The sequence below is a fragment of the Talpa occidentalis genome, unplaced genomic scaffold, assembly GCF_014898055.3.
Source record: "Talpa occidentalis isolate TD23 unplaced genomic scaffold, MPIMG_talOcc4v2.1 talOcc4.6, whole genome shotgun sequence".
Classification (NCBI taxonomy): domain Eukaryota; kingdom Metazoa; phylum Chordata; class Mammalia; order Eulipotyphla; family Talpidae; genus Talpa; species Talpa occidentalis.
The window spans coordinates 39,948,909-39,974,778 of record NW_023604972.1 but is presented as its reverse complement, the minus strand read 5'-3'; the positions used below and the strand labels follow the sequence as shown (position 1 = coordinate 39,974,778).

Below are 25,870 nucleotides of genomic sequence, written 5' to 3'. Positions count from 1 at the left end.
ATGTCTGTGAAATGGACTTCAGCTCTTCTGCTATTTCAGCTGAGTTGTTACTTTAGCTGTGGGAGTTGTGGAAAGGTGCTGGTGTGGCCCTCGGAGTATAGTCATTGGATGAATATGAAGACAATCTTGGATGAACTTGTTGAAAGAGGTCACGAAGTGGTTGTTCTGACCCCTTCAAATTCCATTTTTTTGGATCTCAGCAAACCATCTGCCATTAAATTTGAGATTTTTCCTGTAACTTGGAAAAAAGAGGATTTTGAGTTTTATATCATGCAGCTTCTTAATAAATTGACATATGATACAGAAAATGACAGTCTTTGGATATATTTTCAAAAAATACAAGAATTCTTTCAGAAATGTTTTGATATAGCTGAAATTCAAGGTAAAGATATATTTTTAAACAAGACTCTATTGGCAAAACTCCAAGAACCAAGATTTGATCTCCTTCTTGCTGATGCTATGGCATTTGGTGGTGACCTGCTGGCAGAGATGCTTAAAATACCTTTTGTGCACATTATCCGCTTCATGCCTGGAGATTTGTTTTCAAGGTATGGTGGACAACTTCCACTCCCACCATCCTATGTACCTGCTGTTTTCTCAAAATTGAGTGATCAAATGACTTTCATGGAGAGAGTGGAAAATATGATATATGTGCTCTACTTTGACTTTCAGTTTGAAAGAGTCACTGAAAAGTGGACTCAGTTTTATAGTGAAGTCCTGGGTAAGTAATGTTATTGGTTGATAGGGTGATATCTTAATTTTCCTTGTCTGTTGGAAGGTGAGATTGTGAAAATATAAAGTAAAAATTTTTTACAAGTGAAGTGATGAAATGGTAACATAAAATGAGCTCTCAATCTCACAACTATTATGGAAAGGCTAATTTGCATCATTGCATAGAACTCTGTGATCCATTATCAGTAAGGACAATGCACAGTGTAACAAATCACAAAGGAAAAACTGAGGATCTCTTGAGGCAGTTACATATCCAGTCTAGATTATTTGCTTGCAATAGTCTTTCTTTTAAACAAGAATTTTGTTAATTCAATATGGTCTAATACTTTGCCGAAGGTTATTTTGCCCTTGTACACAAAAATTTTAGATACAGAGCATTATCAAGTAGAGATTTGCCTTATAAACTCTGCCACCGAACATGTACTGACTCCCCAATTATCAACATTCTCTACCACAGGCATATATTTGTAAAAGTTGAACTATATTCACACTCACTATTATCCAAAGCCCATAATTTATGTTCAAATTCATTCTTAGTGTTATATACTGTATGTGTTTTGAAAATACATAATGACACTTATTCAACATTATTATGCAGTGTAATTTTATTGCCCTAAAAAGTATCTGTGCTGTCCCAGAAATTCTCTGTGCTAAATTCATCCAACATGATTAATTTACTATTCTTGTTTTCTATCTTTCAAGGTAGAAAGATATTTTCATTAACTAGCTTGTTCTAAGTAGATTGTAAATTGGAATATTACCTATTTCTAGCAAGACTGTCTCTTGGAGCATTAAAGAAATTTTTTCCACTTGTTTATCCTCAGTTTCCTTATTTAAAAATTAGATCATTTTATAACATTTCCTGAAAGATTTTTTTCCAATAGAGAGAGAGTGGCTCTACCCCAGACTTATCGAATTATAACCAAAGTTTCTGAATCTTACCCTAAGTACTTACAAATCATCTTGCCAAGGTCTCAGATGTTGTTGATGAATAGAAATATTAGTCTATATTTATGAGATTTATATCTCCCAATAGAGACAACATACAAAACTAAACTAAAACAAATCTTTAAAATCTGACTGCAGAATTGAGCCTACTAGGAGAAAAGTGAGATTGTAGCAAAGCTGGGAGGAGGCCAAAGGAAGTGTGGTGAGGAACTATGGGTACTTTGGTGTTGGACCTGGTGTGTTAACATACACCTGAAGAGGTGTGAACCTGTGCTCCTAAATCATATAAGGTGTTGTAGTCGAGTACTTCCTCAATACATAAGACAAAACTTGAAGGAGGAAAGAAGGAAGGAGGGAAAATAGGAGGAAGAAAGGAACAAAGGAAGAAAATAGTGATCTAGTAAAAAGAACAAAACCACCAAACTTGGATATTATTCCACTCAGAAGTTCTCATAGCATTATAAAGGCAGGGCTAATCTTAAATGATCGGAAGTGATCTTAGGGGTTCTTACCTGACAATGCATGCAGGATGCTAGTTCTCCAAAAGCCCACTCTCCTGATTCCTCTGCTTCCTCAACCCGATTTGACTCCTCTTCCTGCCTTGTGCCCATTCTCTCCATCCTCCTCTGCAACCTCTTCCTAGCTATGTTCTCCCAGCGGGGCACTCTAAACCCAAAATATGAATTATCATTGCCCAGTGACAGCAGTACGTATGTGGTTATACTTTTTCTACTTTTACAAGTAGACTCACTTTAGCATCTTCCGTTACTTTGAGGCTGCAATAGCGAAGTTGGCAAGAAGAAAACAATTTTATTAAAATATTTTACAGAGGACAACAATAAAGAAATTAAATAAAAATACAGGAGTAAAGGAGATTTTCAGTTAAAAAATTAAACTGTACTTGTTGCATTCTTACTCCTGGCTTTGAAAAACCAATAATTATTAATTTAAAACTGTCAGTTTCCAAAATTCCAATTTTCTAGAGTTTTTGTCATTTTTAAAAAGGTCTAGTCTTGAACACAGATGTACAGATTCTTGAAGTAAATGAATTTGCCATGAAGAAAATTAGGCAAATTGGAGAATATTATTAATGTATACATTTCTGGGGAAGAATAAGTGCTAACTGAGGGAAAATATAAGGAGATTAACTTATAACAACTCTGCCTAGCCCAAGGGTCCAATCTTTATAAAGACTCAAGAATAGGACTCTGGGGTGACACAGAAGAAGAGACAAGCACCAGAAAAAAAGGGGTGTCCCCACAAATGTTAAAAAATGGTATATTTCTCTTTTTGTAATATTAAACTGTTTTTAATTGAGATAAAATTCTTTTAAAATCTATCATTTTAAACTGTACAGTCTAGTGGCATTTAGCACATATGAAATAGTGTGTAACCACTACTGCTTCCTAATTTCTTTTTTTTTTTTCATATGGAGAAAAATTTTTTTTTATTTTCACTAGGTTCTAACAAGCTGTATGCCACAGCAGTATCGTTAGTACCCGCTAACACTGTCACCACTATAGTTTACAGGTATTTTAAATTAACTTTATGGTTGTTGCAAATATCTTGAAATATAATTTTTTTCATCACTTCTTTTAAAATATGTTTACTGAATCTGTCACTGCATTTTGATATAGTCTTATTTATAATAAGAATATGTAAACATACTACATATCTGGTTTTTTTTTTACTGGTTACTACTTTATTTTATATATATGTATTTCTTACATCATTTTTCATTTTTGCACAATGTATGCATTTTCATCTTAGTTATATTCCCCATACAATTGCACCCCCCTTATTTTGACCCCAATCCCTCCTATCCCCTGCTCCTGTAGTGTGTCTCTGGTTTATAGTTGCTTGTTTATTTTGATTTTTTCTTAATTATAGTTATTCTTTTCCCTGGTCCCTAATTTAGGTTTTCTAAACTCCTGCTATGAGTAGACCATCCAGTATTTTTCTTTTTCTTTCTGGCTTATTTGGCTGCACATGATCTCTTCCAGATCCATCCATGTTGCTGCAAATTGCATGAGTTTATCTTTTTTGATTGCTGAGTGATATTCCATTGTGTATATATACCATATCTTCTTGATCCAGTCAACTATTTTTGGGCATCTGGGTTGTTTTCCAAAGCTTAGCTATTGTACATAGTGCTGCTATAAACATAGGGGTGCAGGTGCTCTTTGGAATTGATGTTTCTGTGTCCTTTGGGTAAATACCTAGGAGTGGAATTGCTGGATCATATGGAAGCTCTATGTTTAGTAGGTCAAGAAATCTCCACACAGCTCTCCATAGTGGTTGGACCAGTTTGCACTTCCACCAACAGTGCAGGAGAGTTCCTTTTTCTCCACATCCTCGCCAACATTTGTTGTTGCTAGTTTCTTTAATATGTGCCATTCTCACTGGTGTGAGATGGTATCTCATTGAAGTTTTCATTTTCACTTCCCTGATTATAAGTGATGTTGAACATTTTTCCATATGGCTGTTGGCCATTTGCATTTCCTCTTTTGAGAAGTTTCTTTTTAGCTCTTCTGCCCTTTTTTTGACTGGATTCTTTTCTTTGTTTTTGTTGAGTCTCATCAGCTCTTTGTAGATTTTTGCTATCAGTCCTTTATCACTAGTGTTGTGTGCAAAAATGTTCTCCCAGTCGGTGGGGTTTCTCCTTGTTTAGGTTATTACTCTTTTGCTGTGGAGAAGCTCTTTAATTTGGTATAACCCTAGCTGTTTATCTTTGCCTTCATTATCACTGCTTTGGGTGATGTGTCTGTAAAGATGTCTTTGAGGTGCATGTCATGTAGTGTTTCGCCCATATTTCCTTCTATATATTTTATGGTTTCAGGTCTTATGTCTAGTTCTTTAATCCATTTTGAGTTGGTTTTGTGCATGGTGTTCGGTAGTAGTCAAGTTTCATTCTTTTGCATGTGGTGACCCAGTTTTCCCAGCACCATTCATTGAACAAACTTTCTTTGCTCCAGTGCACATTCTTTGATCCTTTGTCAAAGATTATTTGACCATAAATCTGTGGATGTATTTCTGAGTTTTCTATTCGGTTCCATGGGTCCTTGTGTCTGTCCTGTTTCCAATACCATGCAGTTTTGATTAGTGTGGCTTTGTAGTATAGTTTGAAATCTGGGAGAGTGATGCCTCCATTCCCTACTATTTTTTTTTCAGGAGGGTTTTGGCTATTCAGGGTTTTGCGTGGCTCCATATGAATTTCATCAATATTTGTTCTATTTCTTTGAAGAATGACACTGAAATTTTTATTGGAATAGCATGAATCTGTAGATTGCTTTTAGTAGGATGGCCATTTTGATAATGTTAATTCTTCCAATCCATGAGCAGGGTATGTCTTTCCCTTTCTTTGTGTCTTCTTCTATTTCTTTTAACAGTGTTTCATAATTTTATTTGCATAGGTCCTTTACTTCTTTTGTTAGGTTCATTACCCTAGTATTTATTTTTTTTTGTTTCAATAATCAAAGGTGGTTTTCTTGATTTCTTCTTCTTCAGATTTATTGTTTGTGTATAGGAAGGCTAATGATTTTTGTGTGTTGATTTTGTATCCTGCCACTTTACTAAACTGATTGTTTAGTTGAATTAGTTTTTCTGTGGCATTTTTGGGGTTCTCTATGTATGTTATCATATCATCTGTGAATAGTGATAGTTTGACTTCTTCCTTCACCATTTGGATTCCTTGTATATCTTTCTCTTGTCTTATTGCTCTGGCTAGGAATTCCAGTGCTATATTGAAAAGCAGTGGTGAGAGTGGACATCCTTGTCTTATTCCAGATCTTAATGGAAATGCTTTCAGCTTTTCACCATTGAGAATGATATTGGCTATGGGTTTGCATTCATGATGTTGAGGTATGTTCCTTGTATCCCGAGAATTTCAAGGGCCTTTATCATAAATGGGTGTTGTACTTTGTCGAAAGCTTTCTCAACATCTATTGATATTATCAGATGGTTTTTATATTTCTTTTTGTTGATGTTTTGGATTACATTGATTAATTTTCAGATGTTGAACCATCCTTGTGTCCCTGGCATGAATCCTACTTGGTCATGGTGAATTATCTTATGGATACATTGTTGGATTCTGATAGCAAAAATTTTATTGAGGATTTTTGCACCTGTGTTCATTAGCGTTATTGGCCTGTAGTTTTCTTTTTTTGTGTTGTCCTTCTTTGGTTTTGGTATTAGTGTAATGTTGGCTTCATAGACGTGTTTGGTATTATGCCTTCTTTTGTATGTTGTCTGTTTCTTCCCTCTTGCCATCTTCATTATTTTTTCCTTGTCTTGGATTCTTGGGTGCTTTACTATTATGTGTCTTGCTGTATTTTTCCTTTCATCAGGAAGATTGGTGTTCTTCTTGCTTCTTGTATGTCTATTTCAGCTCCTTCTTCATGTTTGGGAGGTTCTCTTCTATTATTTCCTTGAATATTTTCTCTGTTCCTATGTCTCTCTCCTCTCTTCTGGGATTTCTATAACTCTTATGTTTCCTTTCCTTGTGGAGTCAGAAAATTCCCAAAGTCTTTCTTCAGTCTTTTTTGTTCGTGCTTTTCTTTCCTTTTCTGTTTAGTTTTTATTTCTGTGTCTTCGAGAGTGCTTATTCATTCTTCCATTTCATCTATTCTGTTATCACTGCTTTTCCCAGAGTTCTTTAGCTCTTCCATTAATCCTTTGTACTTCTGCCTTTCCTTCACTTCCCTCTTTAGGGACTCAATTTCATTCTTCTGATTGTTGTTTTCCTTAATGACTTCTGTCAGTTTTTTAATCACGGCACTTTTAAATTCTCTTTCTGAAAGGCTCAGAAGTTCTTCCAAGTAACTATTGTTAAATCTGGTGGGTGGTTTTCTTTTTGTGGTGTGTCTTTTTCCTGAGGAGTTGCTAGGTTGCATGTAGTTTTTCTTCTCCCTGCTAGTTGTTTTCTAATTTGTCCTATGAATTGGGACATTTTGTCGCTGGTACTGGCCTGCATCTTTTTGGTGTTCTCTTTCTGGGATTTCAGAAACTGGTGGTCCAATTGAGTCAAATACTGTTATGCCAGAAGTCCAGTGAGGCAGTGGTACTATGTTAATTGTCACTCTCACAGAATATCTCCTCCTTCTGTGTTTGTTTAATTCCAAAGGTGTGTCCTAAAGTCCCGCAGACTGCCCTGGAGGTGGGATAACTGGATTGCACTCTGGACTCCAACTCCCTGCCAGGGGGGACATGCCTGTGGTGGCTTTCAGCTCACCTCTGGCTGCTGGGGTAACCCTCTCCCATTTCCATGCAGCCTTGGTTGAAGCAAAGGTCCCTATTCTAAAATGGTCAGTTGGACGCACACTTTCCTGCACTGTGGTCTGCCATGGCCGGCCTTGGATGTCCGCTCTGCCTCGGAGCTCAGACTGCTGGCCAGACAGGGCCTGGCATGGGGCTGCTTCTCAGCTCACCTCTGGCTATGTGGGGAGCCTTCTCCCGTTTTCAAGCAGTCTTTATTGAAGCAAAGGTCCCTATTCTAAAATGGTGAGTCTGCTTCCTAATTTCAAAAAATTTTATCAATCCAGAAAACCTCTACCATTTCCCCCTCTGCCATCTTCTTCCTCACTCAATAGATACATGATTCTGGAGTAGGTATATTAAAAAATACAATTAAAAGACACACAATGAGTCAAATCACATCTTTTTTCAAATTTAAGGAAATATTTCAACCTAGTATTTATTATTAATATTCATACTAAATATTATAATGATCTTAACATGAAGCAAATGCAGGTGTATATATAAAGAATCTAGTCATTCTCTAAAAAATCTGTTTTCCTAAGACTAATTATAATAAAGTAAAAATCAAAATCAAGAAGCAACTATAAACTGGAGACACACTGTGGGCGGCGGGGAGGAAGAAGGGAGTAGGGTGGGAATTGTATGGGGACTATAACTTAGATGAAAATGCATACATTGTACAAGAATGAAAAATGATGTAAAAAATATATAAGATAAAATAAAATCAGAAACTAATGAAAAAATAAGAATAAACATCTCTCTCAATTAAACCACTATGATTTTGTCTTTCAAAAAAATCTGTTTTCTTGAATAATCTATTATCAAAGGAATATTTTTCTAAGTGGCAGGAGTTAGACTGAGTACTTGAATGTAAATGAATTTTAATTGTTTAATGACTTGTGTTTAATGATTGCTTGTGACTATGAATGTAGTGATTTGATACTAGAGATGAAAATCTCGATAGCTTTATCCCTATATATAATAGATATAACATTTATAGGTATACACCATATGTTTGTATATTTGTACTATCAAACCACAGACAGTTTTAAACATCTTTGACTATATCATTCCAAACTCCTTTCAGAAAATTGTTTTTCTGGGCCTCTTGGGTGACACAAGGGATTGAATGTCAGCACTATGAGGCTATCTGCAGCCACTGCAGCAGGATTTCGATCCCTGGCCAGGGAGCTACCCACATGGCTCAGTATACTTCTCCTGTCTTTCCCACTGCTTCCCTCAGCAGTATATTTCAATCTACCTGTTCTGTTCCCCACTCTGTCTCTGGTGAATCCTCTCATGCCCTGCACCTCTGGCCTGTACCGCAGTTCTTGTATGCATAAATAAATAAATCTTAAAAAGGAAAATTATTTTTCATATTCAAATATTGAAAATAGTCACATCAAGGGCCTCCCCGGTGGCGCAGCGGTTGAGCGCTGGGTTGCGAAGCTGCCCGCGGCCTCTGCGGCGCCGGTTCAATCCCCGGCTGCTCCCCGGCCACCAGAGGAGGATCCCACATGGTGCGCAGACCCCTCCTGCCACCCGCTGCTCCCCTCAGCAGTGTACTTCAGTCCTTCTGCCTGCTCTGCTCCCCACTCTGGCTCTGGTGAATTCTCTCACCCTCCCGCGCTTCTGACTGTACCCAGTGCATGTATAAACAAAACAAACAAACAAATATAATAAATAAATAAATAAACATGCCTCTATTTAAAAAAAAAAAAAAAAAAAAAAAAAAAGAAAATAGTCACATCAAAATATTCTCATTTCCTCAATCATTTGTTTCTTTTCTCCCTTCAGGAAGACCTACTACAATATATGAGATAATAGGGAAAGCTGAAATATGGCTCGTTCGAAACTATTGGGATTTTGAGTATCCTCGCCCACTCTTACCAAATTTTGAGTTTATTGGAGGACTCCACTGCAAACCTGCCAAACCCCTACCTAAGGTAACCTACTCCTGTTTCTTTCATTTGCTTTGAGGATCTTCAACAATAAAAAATTCTAGCTTAAAAGGAAAGCATAACCACACACCCCATTTGTACAAAACCTTGGTTAAGTACCATTGCAGATCATGGTTCCCCATATCAGAGCAGACTGACAAATGAGCACAGAGAAAATGTGCAGTACTGAAAATAAAGACCATAAATTCTACATATAGAATAAATACCAAACGAGCTCTGCTACTTATACCTGAAAACACACCATAGTATAAATCTGAAAAGAATTCTGTTAGCATATAGGATGATATTGCTTGTAAAGGAGATAGTTTAAATTTGTATCAGATGTGTATAAATATAATTTTAAAATAAGTACCCTTCACTGAATTATTTTACCATCTCCAAAGACATCCTGTTTGCCTACCTTCTAATTGGCAGTAAATAAAACTCTTATATTAAAGGATTAACTGTATTGTTTTGATTGCAAAATTTAACTGTATTGGGCAACTCTCACAAGGTCTAGAGTATGAGGCAAAATTTCTATTCAGTCTCATCCTACTTCTTCAACTTTATTGAGTTATGTTTGACATATAAAATTGCAAGATATTTAAAATGTGCATCATTGTGAATTTGTATGCATACACATTGTGAAGAAAATGCCTTATGTTATTTGGTACACACGCTATATCACATAATGATGGTTTGTTTTCCTTAAGGACACAAATTCTAATTGCAGCAAATTTCAAATATGAAATACAGTTCTAGAGACTATATATAGTGAATTACATATGATATCCTCCTATCTTACTCATATTTACATAAAGGGTTGTAATCTTAAAGCAATCTTTCCCAATTTCCTCCATCCCTAGCTCCCAGCACCCACATTTCTACTTACTTTCTTTGAGTTTTACCTATTTTTAAATTATACAGGTGAATTATACTATGCTGTATTTCTAGCTATCTTATTTCACTTAACATAATGTCCACGAATCCCATTCATAGTGTCATCATCAGCACACTTTTCTTTCTTTCTCATGACTAAGTAATATTCCACTGTATAAATATATCACACAGTCTCCATCCATTCATTTCTTGACAGACAGGATGTTTCCATATCTTGGTTATTATAAATAACGCTGTGATAAATGTTGGATACAAATCTTTTTTTATAGTCTTCAGATATATACCCAGAGGTGGGATTGTTGCATTATCTGGTAGTTCTATTTATATTTTAAAGCTATCATACAGTTTTCCATATGCCTGTAAAAAGTTATAGTCCCATCAACAAGCACAAAGTAATCCTTTGTTCCACACTGTCTCCAAACTTTGTCTTTTTCCTTTTTTTATGACAGTCTAAGAGGTGGGAGGTGGTATATCATTGTGGCTTTGATTTGCATTTTCATGATAATTATCAAGTGACCTTGAACCCCTTTACAAATACCTGTTGGTCATTTGTTTGCCTTCTTTGGAAAATGTCCATTCAGTCCCTTGGCCAGATTTTATTTTTTGTCAGATTAATTAGTATTTTGCTAAGGAGTTATGAACTTTTTATGTATTGGTTAGTAACACTTAAATTTGCAGTTACTTTTTCTCACTCCATAGGCTGTCATTTAATTTTGTCATTGATCTAACTGTATAAAAGTCTTCCTGTAGTTTTCATGTCTTATCCAAAAATCATTGCCAAGACTAATACCAAGGACTTTTTTTCCTCCCTGACTTTTTATTATTACTGTATAAATGTGCAACATATTTTATATGTTAATTTTGTATCCTAAAACTCAACTGAGGTTATTAACTCTAAGAGTATTTTAGTGGAATCCTTATGTTTTCCATATATATTATTTTGTAGCTAGAATTAGAAAAAATTTTCTCCAACCTCTTTCCTTCACTTCTGTTTCCTTCCCTTCCCATCCATTCTATTCCTTTTCCTTTCCCCTCCCCCCTCCCCCTCCCCCTCCCCCTCCCCCCCCCCCCTCCCCCCTCCCCCCTCCCCCTCCCCCCTCCCCCCTCCCCCCTCCCCTCCTTTCCTCTCCGCCTATATTATATATTTTTATATATTTTTTATATATTTTTCTTTTTATTTATTTATTTGTTTGTTTATTTATACAAGCACTGGGCACAGTCAGACGCGCGGGAGGGTGAGAGAATTCACCAGAGCCAGAGCGGGGAGCAGAGCAGGCAGAAGGACCGAAGTACACTGCTGAGGGGAGCAGCGGGCGGCAGGAGAGGTCTGCGCGCCATGTGGGACCCTCCTCCGGTGGCCGGGGAGCAGCCGGGGATCGAACCGGCGCTGCAGAGGCTGCGGGCAGCTTCGCAACCCAGCGCTCAACCGCTGCACCACCGGGGAGGCCCCTATTATATATTTTTCTTGCCTAAATAATCTGACTGACTATGGATTCATGAAGTATGTTGAATAAAAACGGAATAATGGATATCCTTATCCAAGATCTTAGAGTCATAATTCTTAGCTTTCCAACACTGAGCATTTTATGTTAATGGGAATTTGTCATATACAGTCTTCATTACATCAAAGCCATCTCTGCCCAGGTAATTGAAGGTTTTCATCATGAATATATTAGCTTAAATAAAATGAGACAAATAAAAAATAAGTGTGTTCATTAAAGACTCAAACCTCAGGCCTCAAGTCCAGGAACAGCCTGTGATAGCTCTTGCAAAACTATGCGAGCTTTGATCTTTTCAATGAGCAATTTATACAGTTTTCAGGAGAAACATTCAAGGATCTGGTCAGGTGTCCACTTCAGGTATCTATTAGATGCTGTCTATGTATTGAAAAGAACAAGCAGTGCTGTTAAAATTTGCTTTGTCTATTTAAAGCCATATCTTCTGCGATTAGGGTGTTTTATTTGCCAAGAGATTATTTGCTGGATAGAGAATGGATAGTGATTTTCTTTTTGTCATTGTTCTACTTATCTAAATGTTATCACTGTGGGCATAAGGTCTTTTATTTTAAAAGATTTATTTTTTTATACAAGAACTGGGGTACAGGCCAGATATGCGCAAAGTTGAGAGGATTCACCAGAGACAGAGCGGGGAACAGAACAGGCAGACTGACTGACACATCCTGCTGAGGGGAGCAGTGGGCAGGCAGAAGAGGTCTCCCATGTCATGTGGGCATCTTCCCAGCCCGCCGGGATCAAACCGACGCTGCAGAGGCTGCAGACAGCATCACAGCCCTGATCTCAACCCGCTACACCACCAAGGAGGCCCCAAGCATGAGGTCTTTTTACAACGATGTCAAGAGAATGAGATGAAACAGTCCAATTTAGTGACTAATCTAATACACAGAGCTTGGATCACTCTGCTACTTAGAAGACATCTACTACAACATGATTAAGAAAGCTATGGCTAGTGAGCTAAAGAGACACAACATTGAACACAGATAAATTTAAATGTTGCTATAGGTATTGGAATGGCACATATAACCTAGATACACCATGTGAGTCATAGGAAATTTTAGTGAACATCACATTTTATCTAAAATTGTCGGAAAAGGACCTCCCCCGGTGGTGCAGCGGTTGAGCACAGGGTTGTGAAGCTGCCCCCAGCCTCTGCAGTGCCGGTTTGATCCCCGCCATTGGCCAGGATCCCACATGGAGCACAGACCTCTCCTGAGGCACCCGCTGCTCCCCTCAGCAGTGTCTTTAGTCAGTCTGCCTGTTCTGTTCCCCTCTGTGGCTCTGGTGAATTCTCTCACCCTCTGGCGCTTATGACTGTACCCAGTGCTTGTATAAATAAATAAATAAATAAATAAATAATAAAATATAAAATAAAATTGTCAGAATAGAATCACAGTTATGAGAATTCTGTGGGCAATGTATAGTCTGCGTTGACAAAATTTGGAAAAACTGTATCCTTTGCACATTAATCTGTTCGAAAGAACTTCAAAAAGTATCTTATAATAATTTATTAGAAAATATATTTCATTTTGGAAGGTTTGTCATCTTGAACCGAGAAAAGAAGAAATGATATTTAAAACAGCAGGTACAACAACTTCAAAAAAGATACAAGTATACATGTTAACAAGATATCTAGGAGTTTCTGACCCCTCTGTATATCATTAATTTGGTGAGATTACATTTAACAGTAAGGAATTGCTCCAGTGCTGGAAGTAATTAAACTTACTTTTTTAATTGGAAAGGATTAAGCTACAATCAGAATTGGTCTCAAACAATTTCAGGCAAACAGACTTTGCTGATGATTTATACAGTTGGCAGTCACTTACTCAGGAGGGTGATCAGATCTCTGTCGAAGAAAGTCCTGGAATACTCCTGCCACTTTGATGAATATGCTCCCTGGAAATAGTAGACAGTGAGTATCCTTCACAGCTACTCTCACACAGCAGAAACTAATGGAACACCAATTTTACAATATGAATTAGGGGTAAAAGGTGTTTTACACTTAAGGAAGCCCAGAAATACGGTTACCTCGAAAATAACAATACTAAATGAGGCTCTTCAGACTATTTCAAGGAAATGGCAAATCATTATAGCAGACTCCTGAATATCAGCAATTCTTAATAAACTATTATCAAAAAAAATAGGAAGTGTCTGGAAACATCTGACAGAATTGAAAGTAAGGATTAAAGGCATAGAGACAAAGACAAACTCTTTCCACATGACTAACTTTATCTTATTGTTGTTACTCAGAAAAATAAAATATGGATGACTAACCTAAAATAGGATAAAGAGTTAAAAATGAGTAAGATCCTCCTGTGTGTTCTCCTCCTAGATATTTCTGAAATTATAAATGAAGAGTTTGGAATACATGGTCAAAGAGCACCTCCTCTTCACACTGTGCACTGGTTCTGCTTCATTTCTGGCTATATAATGAAATTAGATTAGAACTTCTCATAAAATTAAAAGTATGATTGACCTATATCCCAGCAATTATACTTATAGGTATACACCAATATAAATTAACATAGGGAATTTGATGATATTTGCACACACACCTTCACTGAAACCATACTCAAGAACAAAAAGGTGGAAGCAAGAACGTTCATCTATGGATGAATCAATAAATACAATGGATATAGATACACTATTGAATGCTATTCATCATTAAAATAGAGGAAATTCCAACCGGCTGAAATGCAAAAATTATGAGTGCTTGCTAACTGAGTTGGGCCACTCACAAAAGGACAAGTATTGTATGGTTCCATTTTTAAAAGGTGTCTAAAATAGCCAAATAAATAGAATCTGCAAGTAGAATGATAGCTGGTAGCAGACTAGTGAAGAGGTAAGTGGAGAATTAATGTTTAATGGTTATAGAAATCCAGTATTGCAAGATGAAACATTTCTGAATATTGGTTGCAACACAAAGGGAATTTACTTAACACCACTGAACTATACTCTTAGAAGTGATTAAGACAGTAAAAGTTAGGTTATACGAATTTTACCACAGGTGCTAATGTAATCATTCCTGGTAAAAGTTGAACTCTATAGTTGTTCATTGTTTTAATATTGTTTGCAATGCTGTTTCTCCTTTTTGATGAACAAATTCTTTCTTCACAGGAAATGGAAGAGTTTGCACAGAGCTCTGGAGAAAATGGTATTGTTGTGTTTTCTCTGGGCTCGATGGTCAGTAACATGCCAGAAGAGAGAGCCAATGTGATTGCATCGGCCCTGGCCCAGATTCCACAAAAGGTTAGATAAAGTCACTTCATGTGGACAGAGCCTCCATGTGTGGGCATTTTGTAAAGGGCTTGATTACAGAAATTTTTTGTAGGATATGTAAACAATCATATAGTTCTATTTTATTTCTTGGACATCACTTCAAACAAAATATACATGGCAGGTACTAAAATGTACAGTGGACTTTTTTGAGTGACAATAATTTGGCATTAACATTGTGATCAAAATAAAATATATTTAAGTGGCGACAGTGCAAGTTTACATTATAAAGGTATTGTGGGAAGATACAGAAATAACCATATACTGCATTGTCGTCTGCTGGTTTTTATTGGAATTCAGAGCTCAAGTACACAATGCAAATGTTATCAGCAAGGAGTTACATTTTAATAATGAAGGCAGAAATTGATAAAGCATGAAGGTAATTATGCAGTGGAGGATTGTGGGGAAGTCAGGCTTTTGAAATGGGTCCATTCAGATTGCTGTTACCATGCTCTTCAGAGAAGTAATGACTAAGGTCTCAGTTTAGTCAGTGGTCTCTAGGTTTGGTAGTGCATTGTTAACATGTTAAAAGTTGCTTTAAAAAATTGGCATCAGCTTGCACTTCCACCAGCAGTGCAGGAGAGTTCCTTTTTCTCCACATCCTCATCAACATTTGTTGTTGCTAGTTTTTTTAATATGTGCCATTCTCACTGGTGTGAGATGGTATCTCATGGTAGTTTTGATTTGCATTTCCCTGATTGTAAGTGATGTTGAACATTTTTTCATATGCCTGTTGGCCATTAGTATTTCCTCTTTGGAGTAATATCCTGGGTTCATGCAGTGCTTAATAACCAGTAATCAAAAAGTAGCTGAATGTACTTACTAAGCAGAAATTAATTATATTATAGTAAATTATCTCTAAACAGAATTATTATTTCTCTTGAGTGCAGAATTACATTGCCTAACCTTTATATAAACTAAATTATGCACATTTTTATTAATGTAACCTTTGGAGCAAATTGAATTAAATAAACTCCCTATTGTGACACTTAAAAAGGAATCAATAGGTTAATGGTACATTGGAATTTTGAGAGTAACTATAATAAATCAGAAAGTAAATTCAAAGTTCCTACTAATTGCTCACATATTTAAACTATATTATATACATCTAAAGTATCTTAATTTTTATAATTATTAATAATATTATTAGTCATTTCCCTATATGTGAAGGGAATCATTGGATTCATACTTGCACGAATATAAAAATTGGTTCACAAATGTGGGTCTAACTATCACACCAGTGTTTTAACATTTCTCAGTTTTAACATCTAATGTAGTGCGTATGAATGGTGTTAAATTTGATAATCTCTGAAAGTCTTTAGAATAAAACACATTATTACTTTGAAAACTCACTATTGGAGTAAGATATATTCTTTGCCCTAACAGGTTCTATGGAAATTCGATGGCAAGAAGCCAGATGCCTTAGGGACAAACACTCGGTTGTATAAATGGCTCCCCCAAAATGACCTCCTTGGTAAGATACTGGAAAACAAACTCTGAAATAAGAGTAAGTTCAACCATTTTGATAATAGTTCAGAAGGAAACAAATTCATGGAACATTTATTATTGAGAATATCATATTTACCTTTCTTGTATTTTTTTCCAGTCATATGGCAGAAAAGATCATGTATAAAAGTTGTCAATTTAATATAATAGTCACATTCCTTATGACTAGAATCAAAGTGTCTTTATTTCAGGTGTAACACTTCTCTGGAGATATTTTTTTTAGTGATACTGTTTCTTTGCTTTCCTCCACCACCAGCTCTTATATCTTCTTGAATTTTTCTACTTCCCCCTACCTTTTAACTAACTCAGAAAAAAATCACTTCTTTTATTGATATTGCCAGTTTTTATAGTATTTTACTTTCTTAAATTGTATGCTATATAGATCTCCAATTACTATCTTTGTCATTATGACTTGTTTTACTACATGTAATGCCCTTGAACTCTCCATTTTTCTGCATTCCAGTATTTCTTCTTTTCTTATAGCTGAGTAGTATTCTATAATGTGAATATACCACTTCTTCTTGAGCCAGTCTTTAATCAATAGATAGTTAGCTTACCCCCATGTCCTAGCTATTGTAAATATTGCTGCAATAAACATTGTAGACAATATGCTTTTTGTATTAACGGTTTTGTATTCTTTATATAGACACCCTTATGTGAGTTTGTTGGGTCATGTAGTATTGTAATTTTTCATTTTTTAAGGTAATTCCAGATTGCTTTTCATCTGGCTGCACAGTTTACATTCCTGCCACTGTTAATTAGACTCATTTTCCTGCCCATCTTCTCCAACACTTCTTTGGGATATTTTTATGTGTATCATCCTCACATCTGTCAGATGATATCTCATATCTCACTTTTCCTCCATATTAAAAGTGATAATGAATACTTTGTTCATGTATGTTTAGCCTTATTGTATATCTTTCTTTGTGAATTGCTAGGCAGATCTGCTGCCTAGTTATTAATTGGTCCATTTGTTTTATTTCATTGTTGGATTTTTAAAAATATATTTTGGAATATAACCCCCCGTAAGTTATGTGACATGTAGTATCTACCCTAACGAGTCTTTTTAATCTACACTTTTTTTCATTCACAACAAAAAATCTTTTTGATTTGAGGCAATCCCAATTGTCTATTTTTGCTTTTATTTTACTTGCCATAGGGGTCGTCTCCAAAAACATCTTTATGTAATTCATGTCATGGAACAAATCACCAATATTTACAACTATATCTGTAATCTATTGTGGAAGCCATTATATCTTGATCTTTAATGCATTTTTGGTGATTAAAATAAGACAGTGATTCAACATTATTCATTTACAAGTGACCTTAAGCTTTCCCAGCACCACTTATTTATTTTTTTATAAAACTTTTTTATTGACTTACATTGTTGTTTACTTTTGTACAGCATTTGTTTTCTCCCCTCGTGTGTAGTCAACATCAATCTCCCACCACTACATCACCATGTACCAACGCCATAGTCCCTTATATCCTAGTGATATTTTGAACCAGCTCCTCCCCCCTCCCTTGTTATATGCCTCAGATCCAGTTTGCCTGCAGGTTGTGTCTCTCTTTTTTTTTGACCCTTTGTTCAGTTTCCCTATATTCCTCCTATAAGTGAAACCATGTGATATTTTTCTTTTTCCTCTGACTTATTTCACTGAGCATAACTTCTAGTTCTGGTCATGTTGCTGTGAGTGGCATAAGTTTATCTTTTTTGATTGACAAATAGTATTTCATTGTGTATATATACCTATATATACCAGATCTTCTTGATCTAGAAGATCTTTGGGCATTTAGGTTGTTGCCATATCCTAGCTATTGTATACAATGCTGTAGTAAAATAGGAGCACAAGTTTTCTTTCAATTTAATATTTTTGCGTTTTAATTTTCAAGTTTGGGAAATTCTCTTCAATCGTTTCTTTGAATAAGTTCTCAGTCCTTTGTCTCTTTCTTCATCTTCTGGGATTCCAATGACTCATATACCCTTTCCTCATGCTGTCAGATATCTAATAGTGTTTCTTCATCCTTTTCCCCTTGTATCTACTTCCTTTTCTTTTTTGGTTCTTTTTATATCTGTATCTTCAAACACACTGATTCATTCTTCCATTTCATCTGTTCTGGTTTTTTTTTTTTTTTTGTGGCTTTTTCCAGAACTTTTTAATTCCTCCATTGATCTTTTAACATACTGCAATTCCTCTATTATCATATTTAAAGATTCATTCTCATTCTTTAGTTTTTTGATTGTGTTTTTCATTGCATTCTGTTCTTTTTCAGCTTTTTTACTTTTTTAGTTAAGATAATTCTGAATACTTTATCTGCCAGGCTGAGATTCTTTCATGTTAGTGTCATTAGGTTCTGGCAGCTGATTTTCTTTCTGTGATGTATAGTTCACGGTACAGCTTGTTTGACTATTTACGTCTTTCTTCTTTTTTAAAGATTTATTTTTATTTATTGATGCATACAAGAACTGATGTATAAGCCAGCAGTGTGGAAAGTGAGATGATTCGCCAGAGACAGAGTGGGGAGCAGAGCAGGCAGTTCTACTGAAATACACTGCTGAGGGGAGCAGTGGTCAAGACAGGAGAAGTCTGCAGTGCCATGTGGTTAACTTCATGGTCAGGGATAGAACTCATGCTGCAGTGGCTGGCCATAATTTGATAGCAGTGAGACTTTAATCCCAGTGCCTCCCTATATCTTTCTTTCTCCTAGTTGTTTCCTTTCAGGTAGGCTCAATGTGTGACCCACTATGCACTTGCTCAGCACCATTTATTAAAGAGACTTTTCTTTCCCTATTGTATGCTTATGATGGCATATCATAAATTATGTATTGCTACATATGCAAATTGAATTCTGCACATTGGATTCTGTTTTATTAATGTATTTACCCTTAGTTATGCCAACACCAGATTGTTTCTAGTAAGGTAGCAACAGCAAATTAATGAATTCATTGCAGTACTGGATTAAAATTAATATATGTAAGGCCTGCACTTATAAAGTACATAGCAGAAAACATTGATCATATATTTCATGCATCAATGATAAAGGTTTTTATGAGAACCAATACCTATAGCAAGGGAAATAAAATAAAATTTTAAAAACCAATTGATATTACCCTAAATTAAAAATCTTTTAAATCGTGAAAGCAAAGATAAATAGATTAAAAAGACATGCTACTGAGTAGGAGAAAATATTTACCCATTAAATAGCTCAGAATGGGTTAATTTCCAAGATATACCAAAAAACTCACTAACTCAAAATAGAAAAACAAAATAATAACAAATAGACAGCATATCTGAGCAAACAATTCACCCAGACAGATAAAGCAACCATAAAAAATGTTCATTATCACTTTTAATACTGAGGTGCAGGTTAACCACAATGACATATCATTTGATACTTGTGAGAAGGTAAAGGACCCCAACAACTAGTGGTGGAGAGGATATGGAGGAACAGGAGCCCTATTGACTGTTAGTAGGAATGTAGACTGGTGCAACCATTGTGGAAAGCAATCTGACTCTACCTTAAAACCAAAAAGTAGAAATACTGTTTGACCCAGCCATCATACTCTTGGATATCTATCCAAAGAACGTGAAACCATTAACTCAAGAAATCATATGCTCAACAGTGTTTATTGCTTATTACTTACTAAATGTAGGACTGGGAAACACCCTGAAGACAACTGACAGAAGATTGGATTTCAATGAGTGGTATATCCACACCATGGAATAGTAGTCAGACATAAGGAAAGATCAAATGCCAGCACTTACAGCAAAATGGAAGGAACTCTAAGGAATTATTTATAGAAAAACAAGTCAAAATAACAAAGACAAATATTGGCTTACTGAAGACACCACGGACCAGGCAAAATATTTTAAAAACTGGCAGACACTATGAACTAAATGAAGTTTCAAAAGTTATAAGGAATCAGAAAGTAGAGCGAGTAAAGGGATTTAAAGGTATGGTGATGGGGAAAAATAATCTTAAGTACTTCTTGCTTGAAATAAGAAAGTTATTAATAAATTTTATGTGAATAATAATCTGTTATCTAGAAAACAGTGCCACTTTAAGTGTTTTCTGTTGTTCTACTCTCATTTTATTCCTCAGAATTATATTTAATTTCTTGAAATCCATCCAATTTTAGGTCATCCCAAAACCAAGGCTTTTATAACCCATGGTGGCTCCAACGGCATCTATGAGGCAATCTACCATGGCGTCCCGATGGTGGGCATTCCCCTGTTTTTGGATCAACCTGATAACATTGCTCATATGACACACAAGGGAGCAGCTGTTGCACTGGACTTACGAAAAATGACAAGCACAGATTTGCTGAATGCATTAAAGACTGTTATTAATGACCCCTCGTGAGTATCAAAATCTTTCTCAATAATGTGAGCAGATTATTTTCTCAACAGTATGAGCTTCTTCTTTCTTTTGATAATTATGTAACTATTAACATGTTTTAAACTATCAAATCTGTTTTCATTTTCAATCAGACATTAATTTCAATGTTTCATTTTGACCCTGCTTGGGAAATGGGTATCTCTTATAAAACATTGTTTTTATATGAGCAAAGGCAAAAACTATATAGGTAATTGAAGAAAGTATACTATTTATGTGGAGAAAAAGGAACTCTTCTGCACTGTTGGTGGGAGTGCAAACTGGTCCAACCACTATGGAGAGCTGTGTGGAGATTTCTGGACCTACTAAACATAGAGCTTCCACAGGATCCAGCAATTCCACTCCTAGGTATTTACCCAAAGGACACAGAAACATCAATTCCAAAGAACACCTGCACCCTATGTTTATAGTAGCACTATTTACAATAGCTAAGCTTTGGAAACAGCCCAAATGCCCAAAAATAGATGACTGGATCAAGAAGATGTGGTACATATATACCATGGAATATTACTCAGCATTCAAAAAAGATAAACACATGCAATTTGCAGCAACATGGATGGCGCTGGAAGGGATCATGCTCAGTGAAATAAGCCAAAAAGAAAAAGAAAAATACCGGATGGTCTCACTCATAGCAGGAATCTAGAATACTTAAATAAAGGACCAGGAAAATGAATAACTATAAGAAAGTGAAAATCAAAATCAACAAAAACTATGAACCAGAGATACTTTTTGGGGGGTGGGGGCGGGAGGGGAGGGATTGGGGTCAGAATGGGGGGATTGCAATTGTATGGGGAATATAAAAATAAAATTTATTAATTAAAAAAAAAAAATAAAATAAAATAAAATAAAAAATAAATAAAAGTTTATAGAAACCACAGGGGAAAAAATGAAGAGTTTGAAGTTATATAAAATATTTAAGTCAGTGCCAAAAATTTCAGAAAGTATAAGCCTTTTGATCAAAAATTAATTTTTGTTATTATTTTAACAGATTTCATAAATAGGCAAATTATATATAATTCAATGTTTTACATATAAATCTCAAGTAAATATAGTATATTCAGTTATTAAACTATCAGTAAAATTCAAATATAGGACATTTTTATCCACCTAAAAGAATTCTTATATACTTTAGAAGTCAGTCTTCATTTCTCTCTTCTTATACTACCATTATTCTATTTTCTGGCCCTATGAATTGCCATAATCTGAATTTTTCATACAACAGAATCATTTCAATCAATTGGTAAAGTGCAACTGGTCTCTTTTTCCTGCCATAAAATACTTTAGTTTTACCCACATGGTAGTCTTGAATTTCTGAATAATATTCTATGGTACAACTATTTGCACACTTATTCATAAATATTTTTTTGTTTTTATATTAGGCTATTATGAAAATTGTTCTACATGTTTTTGTGTGAACATGTTTTCATTTCCTTTGAGTAGAATAGATATAGCATGTGATAATTTTATAAGGAACTTCCAAACTGATGCGAGAAGTTTACCATTTTACATCCCCACCATCTTGTTTGAGAGTTCTGCATAGTGTTGTCATTAGTTGGTATTACTTCACTTTCTCTTATTCACCTTAGTGAGTGAGAAAGTGGTCTTACATTGTGGTATTGATTTGTACCTCCCTTACTCCCATTATTTTTTTATTTTACTGATTTATTTATTTATATATATTTTACATCATTGCTCATTTTTTTAACAAGGTTTGCTTTCTTTTCTCAGATGTAAACCCCATAGAATTTCCACCACCAGTTCACCCATGCACCATCACCACAGTCCCTTGTGCTTTTCCCACCCTCATTTTGATCCATCTGTCTCCCCCTACCCTGCAGAATGTCTCTGATTTATAGCTGTCTGTTCATTTTTGTTTTGCTATGTTGTGTTTTTTATTGTTATTATTATTTCCCCTGATCTCTTATTTGGCTCCCCTATATTCCTGCACTTGATCTTAGCCAAAAGGCCAAGAAGCAATCCCCCACATATTCCTCTGACAAGGGAAACCATCCAACATTTTTTTCCTTCTGACTTATTTCACTGAGCATAATCCCTTCTAGCTCCATCCACACTGCTGCAAATGGCATTAGTTTATCTTTTTTGATTGCTGAACAGTATTCCATTGTGATATATACCACAAGTTATTGAATGTCTTCTCATATTTAAGTAGGCTAAAGATATATCTTCTTTTGAAAAATGTCTATTCCAATACTTAGACAATTTATAAATTTTGTTGTCATCTTACTACTGGGCATAAAGTATTATTCATTATATTTATTATTATATTATAGAGACAAATATATTAAAAGATGTATGATTTACAAATAATCTCAATTCTGGTGAGTTGATTTTTTTTTTCCTTTCTGAATGTGTCCTTGAAAACATTAAAGATCTCGTATATGATAAGGATGATACTGTATTTTTCCATACCCCACAGGAAAATAATGTGCTAGATTTTGTGGTGCTTAGCATGGTGCCCATCAATTCAGTTTTCATTATTACCATATGGACTATATTGTGGAACATTTGAAAATGTATTAGCTACAATAAAATTGAATTGAAAAATACTTGGAGGGGGCAAGAGACGATATAAAAAGAAATATAAAGCACTTTAAAAAATAAAAAAGAAAATGTAGAATACAATTTTAAATGTAACTATGCCAGTGCTTGTGTCAAATCTAAAAGACCAAATTTTTAAAAACTATCATTGTCACACAGCAATTTAAAAAATTAGCTCTCTAATAGCTATAGACATGCTTATAAAGAAGTATACAAAAGCTTGTAGGCACTTAGGTAGTCAAATATCTATTTCAAAATAAGCATAGATACTGCATTTATATTATTATCAGACATACCAGAAGAACTACCAAAATAAAGATTAATATTTCACAATGATAAGTGGATCAATCCTTCAAAACAATGCAAATCATCACTGATAATATGTAATAATAAAACTTCAAAATAATGAAAACAAATGTAGGCCAAAAAAACAAAACGTACAAACCATAGGAATAAAAGGCAGTTTTAAAATATTTTCAATAAAATAGAAAATTATGTCAGAAAATGGATTAGTATCTTACAGTTTTGAAAAAAATTATAAATATAACAAATTGTATGTAAAGTAACAATAGAGAATATACTTTTTTAAAAGATTGAAACAGTTGCTGGAATTGATGATGTCCAAGGTAATAAGATAACTCAGAAAATTAGATACATATATATGTAAAGAGTATATTATGTAGCATTTCTGGATTTTCTTAGAAATCACTAAAAGGAAAATATATATATATATATATATATATATATATATATATATATATATATATATATATATATTTTGGAAATCAAGCCATGAAGTAACAAAGTAACATAATCATACATCTAACTTCTCAGCAATTTCACTTCATGATATGTCTTCAACAGAAATGTTTGTATAGATATATGTATTTGTGTGTATATATGTGTGTATTTATTTATATGTTAAGCTAAAGACATATATGAGATATTTATTAAAACATTGATAGTAATGTTTACAATACAAATGCCACTGATCATAAAATGAAAAAAAAAATGTGTTACTATCATATGATAGAGAAAAAGGAATTAACCAACAATTGATATATAACAGATAAAAACAAATATGTACATATAATATGATTATAATACATATATAGAAAACTAACTTAAAGTGTAAAAAGATAGGCCAGTAGTTGATTCAAGAAGGGAGCAGTGACTCAAGGATCCAGGAAGGGATTAGTGACACAAAAGTTACACTCACAGGTAGTGTGTGGTATCCTAACTCAGTATCATGGTAATAGTTACATGGGTGTTTTGACTTCATAATATAATTTATAATAATTTTCTAAATTGGAGATTTGAGCTGCTCACTTAAGATATATGCATCCTTACTATGTATTCATCCTTAAATGCTTAGGATAGAAATTATAATGCCTTTTTAAATTGTAGGACACAAGTAGCAAAATAAACAAAAAAAAAAAAAAAAGAAAGAAAGGAATAGCAGTGCTCTCATGTTAAGGCCAGCAAAAGCATTTTTAATATGTAACAAGAAGCTGAGGACTCATTCAAAAGGTAGAGGCAAGCTTCCAGGTGTTACTAGAAGAGAGGTTTAGGTGAAAGAAGGGGAACCAAGTGCAAAGGAGCTGCTGTAAGATGTATTAGGCAATTTCAATGAACATCTAGAAAACCAACCTGTCTATGCCCGAGTGTACATGAAGCAAAGTAATAAAAGAAATCATTTGGTATGAACATGCAAAATACTGCAGTCCAAACTATCATAGTTGGTTTTAATGTGATGAGAATCAAATGGAAATGTTGAGGACAGTGTGTTATAATATGAAGCTTATTTCAGGAATTGTTAGGACTACAGAATGGAAAATACAGAGTAAAAAAGAGAAGAGTGAAAGCAAATGAACCATTGAGTGATTTTACCCATGATATCATAAATCTATAAATGTTTTGTAAGCATCATTCAAAAAAAGTTAATATTTACAATCTATTTACAATTGCTATCTTCAATCATGCCATTTCTAGCCGAAAAAACTTAACATCACACCTTATACTCAATTTCACTTTTAAAATATTTGTCATTTAGAAAAATTCAATTAAAATGTCAAACACTGAATATCCAAATAAAATATAATATTTCATCTGAAAATCCATGACATTTTGAATTATATGCATGACATTTTAAAACACTTTCAGTAAATGATATGCTTAGGCAAATTAGCTTCCTTCCATTATCAATAAGTTTGATTTCTCCTTAGATACAAAGAAAATGCTATGAAATTATCAAGGATACATCACGATCGGCCAATGAAGCCTCTGGATCGAGCTGTCTTCTGGATCGAGTTTGTCATGCGTAATAAGGGAGCCAAGCACCTGCGGCCAGCCTCCCATCACCTCACCTGGGTCCAGTACCACTCATTGGATGTGATCGGGTTCCTGCTGGCCTGTGTGGCATCTGCTGTGTATATCACAGCAAAATGTTTTCTGTTCTGTTGGCGGAAAGTGATCAAAACCAGAAAGGACAAAAGAGAGTAGCTGGTCCTGAGTCCTGAGGCTGCTATGTCTCAGAGATGGGATTCCTTAAATTTGTTGCAGAAGAAGTTGTGGTATAAGGGTCCTTTTCTTCCATGACACTTGCTTCTTACAATTTCACTTCTCATCAAGACTTGTTTCCAAGAGATTTATTACCCAATTAAGAGTTACAGATATGCCATTCAAAAGAGAGAGTAACTGGGAAGTACAAAACAAAAATAAAGCTGTATTCATAGAAAATGAACATTATTATTCTAATTCAAAAATTGAACCAAGAATTACTGGAACGATTAATTTTCAAGCATTGTTCTTAGACACGGGAACACAGATTCTATAGAAAAT

The 25,870-nt window shown here is 34.9% G+C and overlaps 1 protein-coding gene across 4 annotated transcripts; it reads left to right on the top strand.

The window, feature by feature from the left end:
* Window positions 1-25,531, top strand: LOC119260482 (UDP-glucuronosyltransferase 2B31-like). 4 transcript variants are annotated; one of them, XM_037529407.1, is made up of 7 exons: window positions 1-321; window positions 667-721; window positions 8,734-8,882; window positions 14,408-14,539; window positions 15,953-16,040; window positions 20,214-20,433; window positions 25,255-25,531. In XM_037529407.1, exons 1-7 carry the CDS (start codon window positions 1-3, stop codon window positions 25,529-25,531), a joined length of 1,242 nt encoding a protein of 413 aa, XP_037385304.1. The 4 variants fall into 4 exon arrangements, with proteins under 4 accessions (XP_037385304.1, XP_037385303.1, XP_037385301.1 ...); XM_037529406.1 differs by lacking the exon at window positions 667-721 and having other exon boundaries at window positions 1-457; window positions 8,719-8,882; XM_037529404.1 differs by having other exon boundaries at window positions 1-721.
* The last annotated feature ends 339 nt before the right edge of the window (window positions 25,532-25,870 follow it).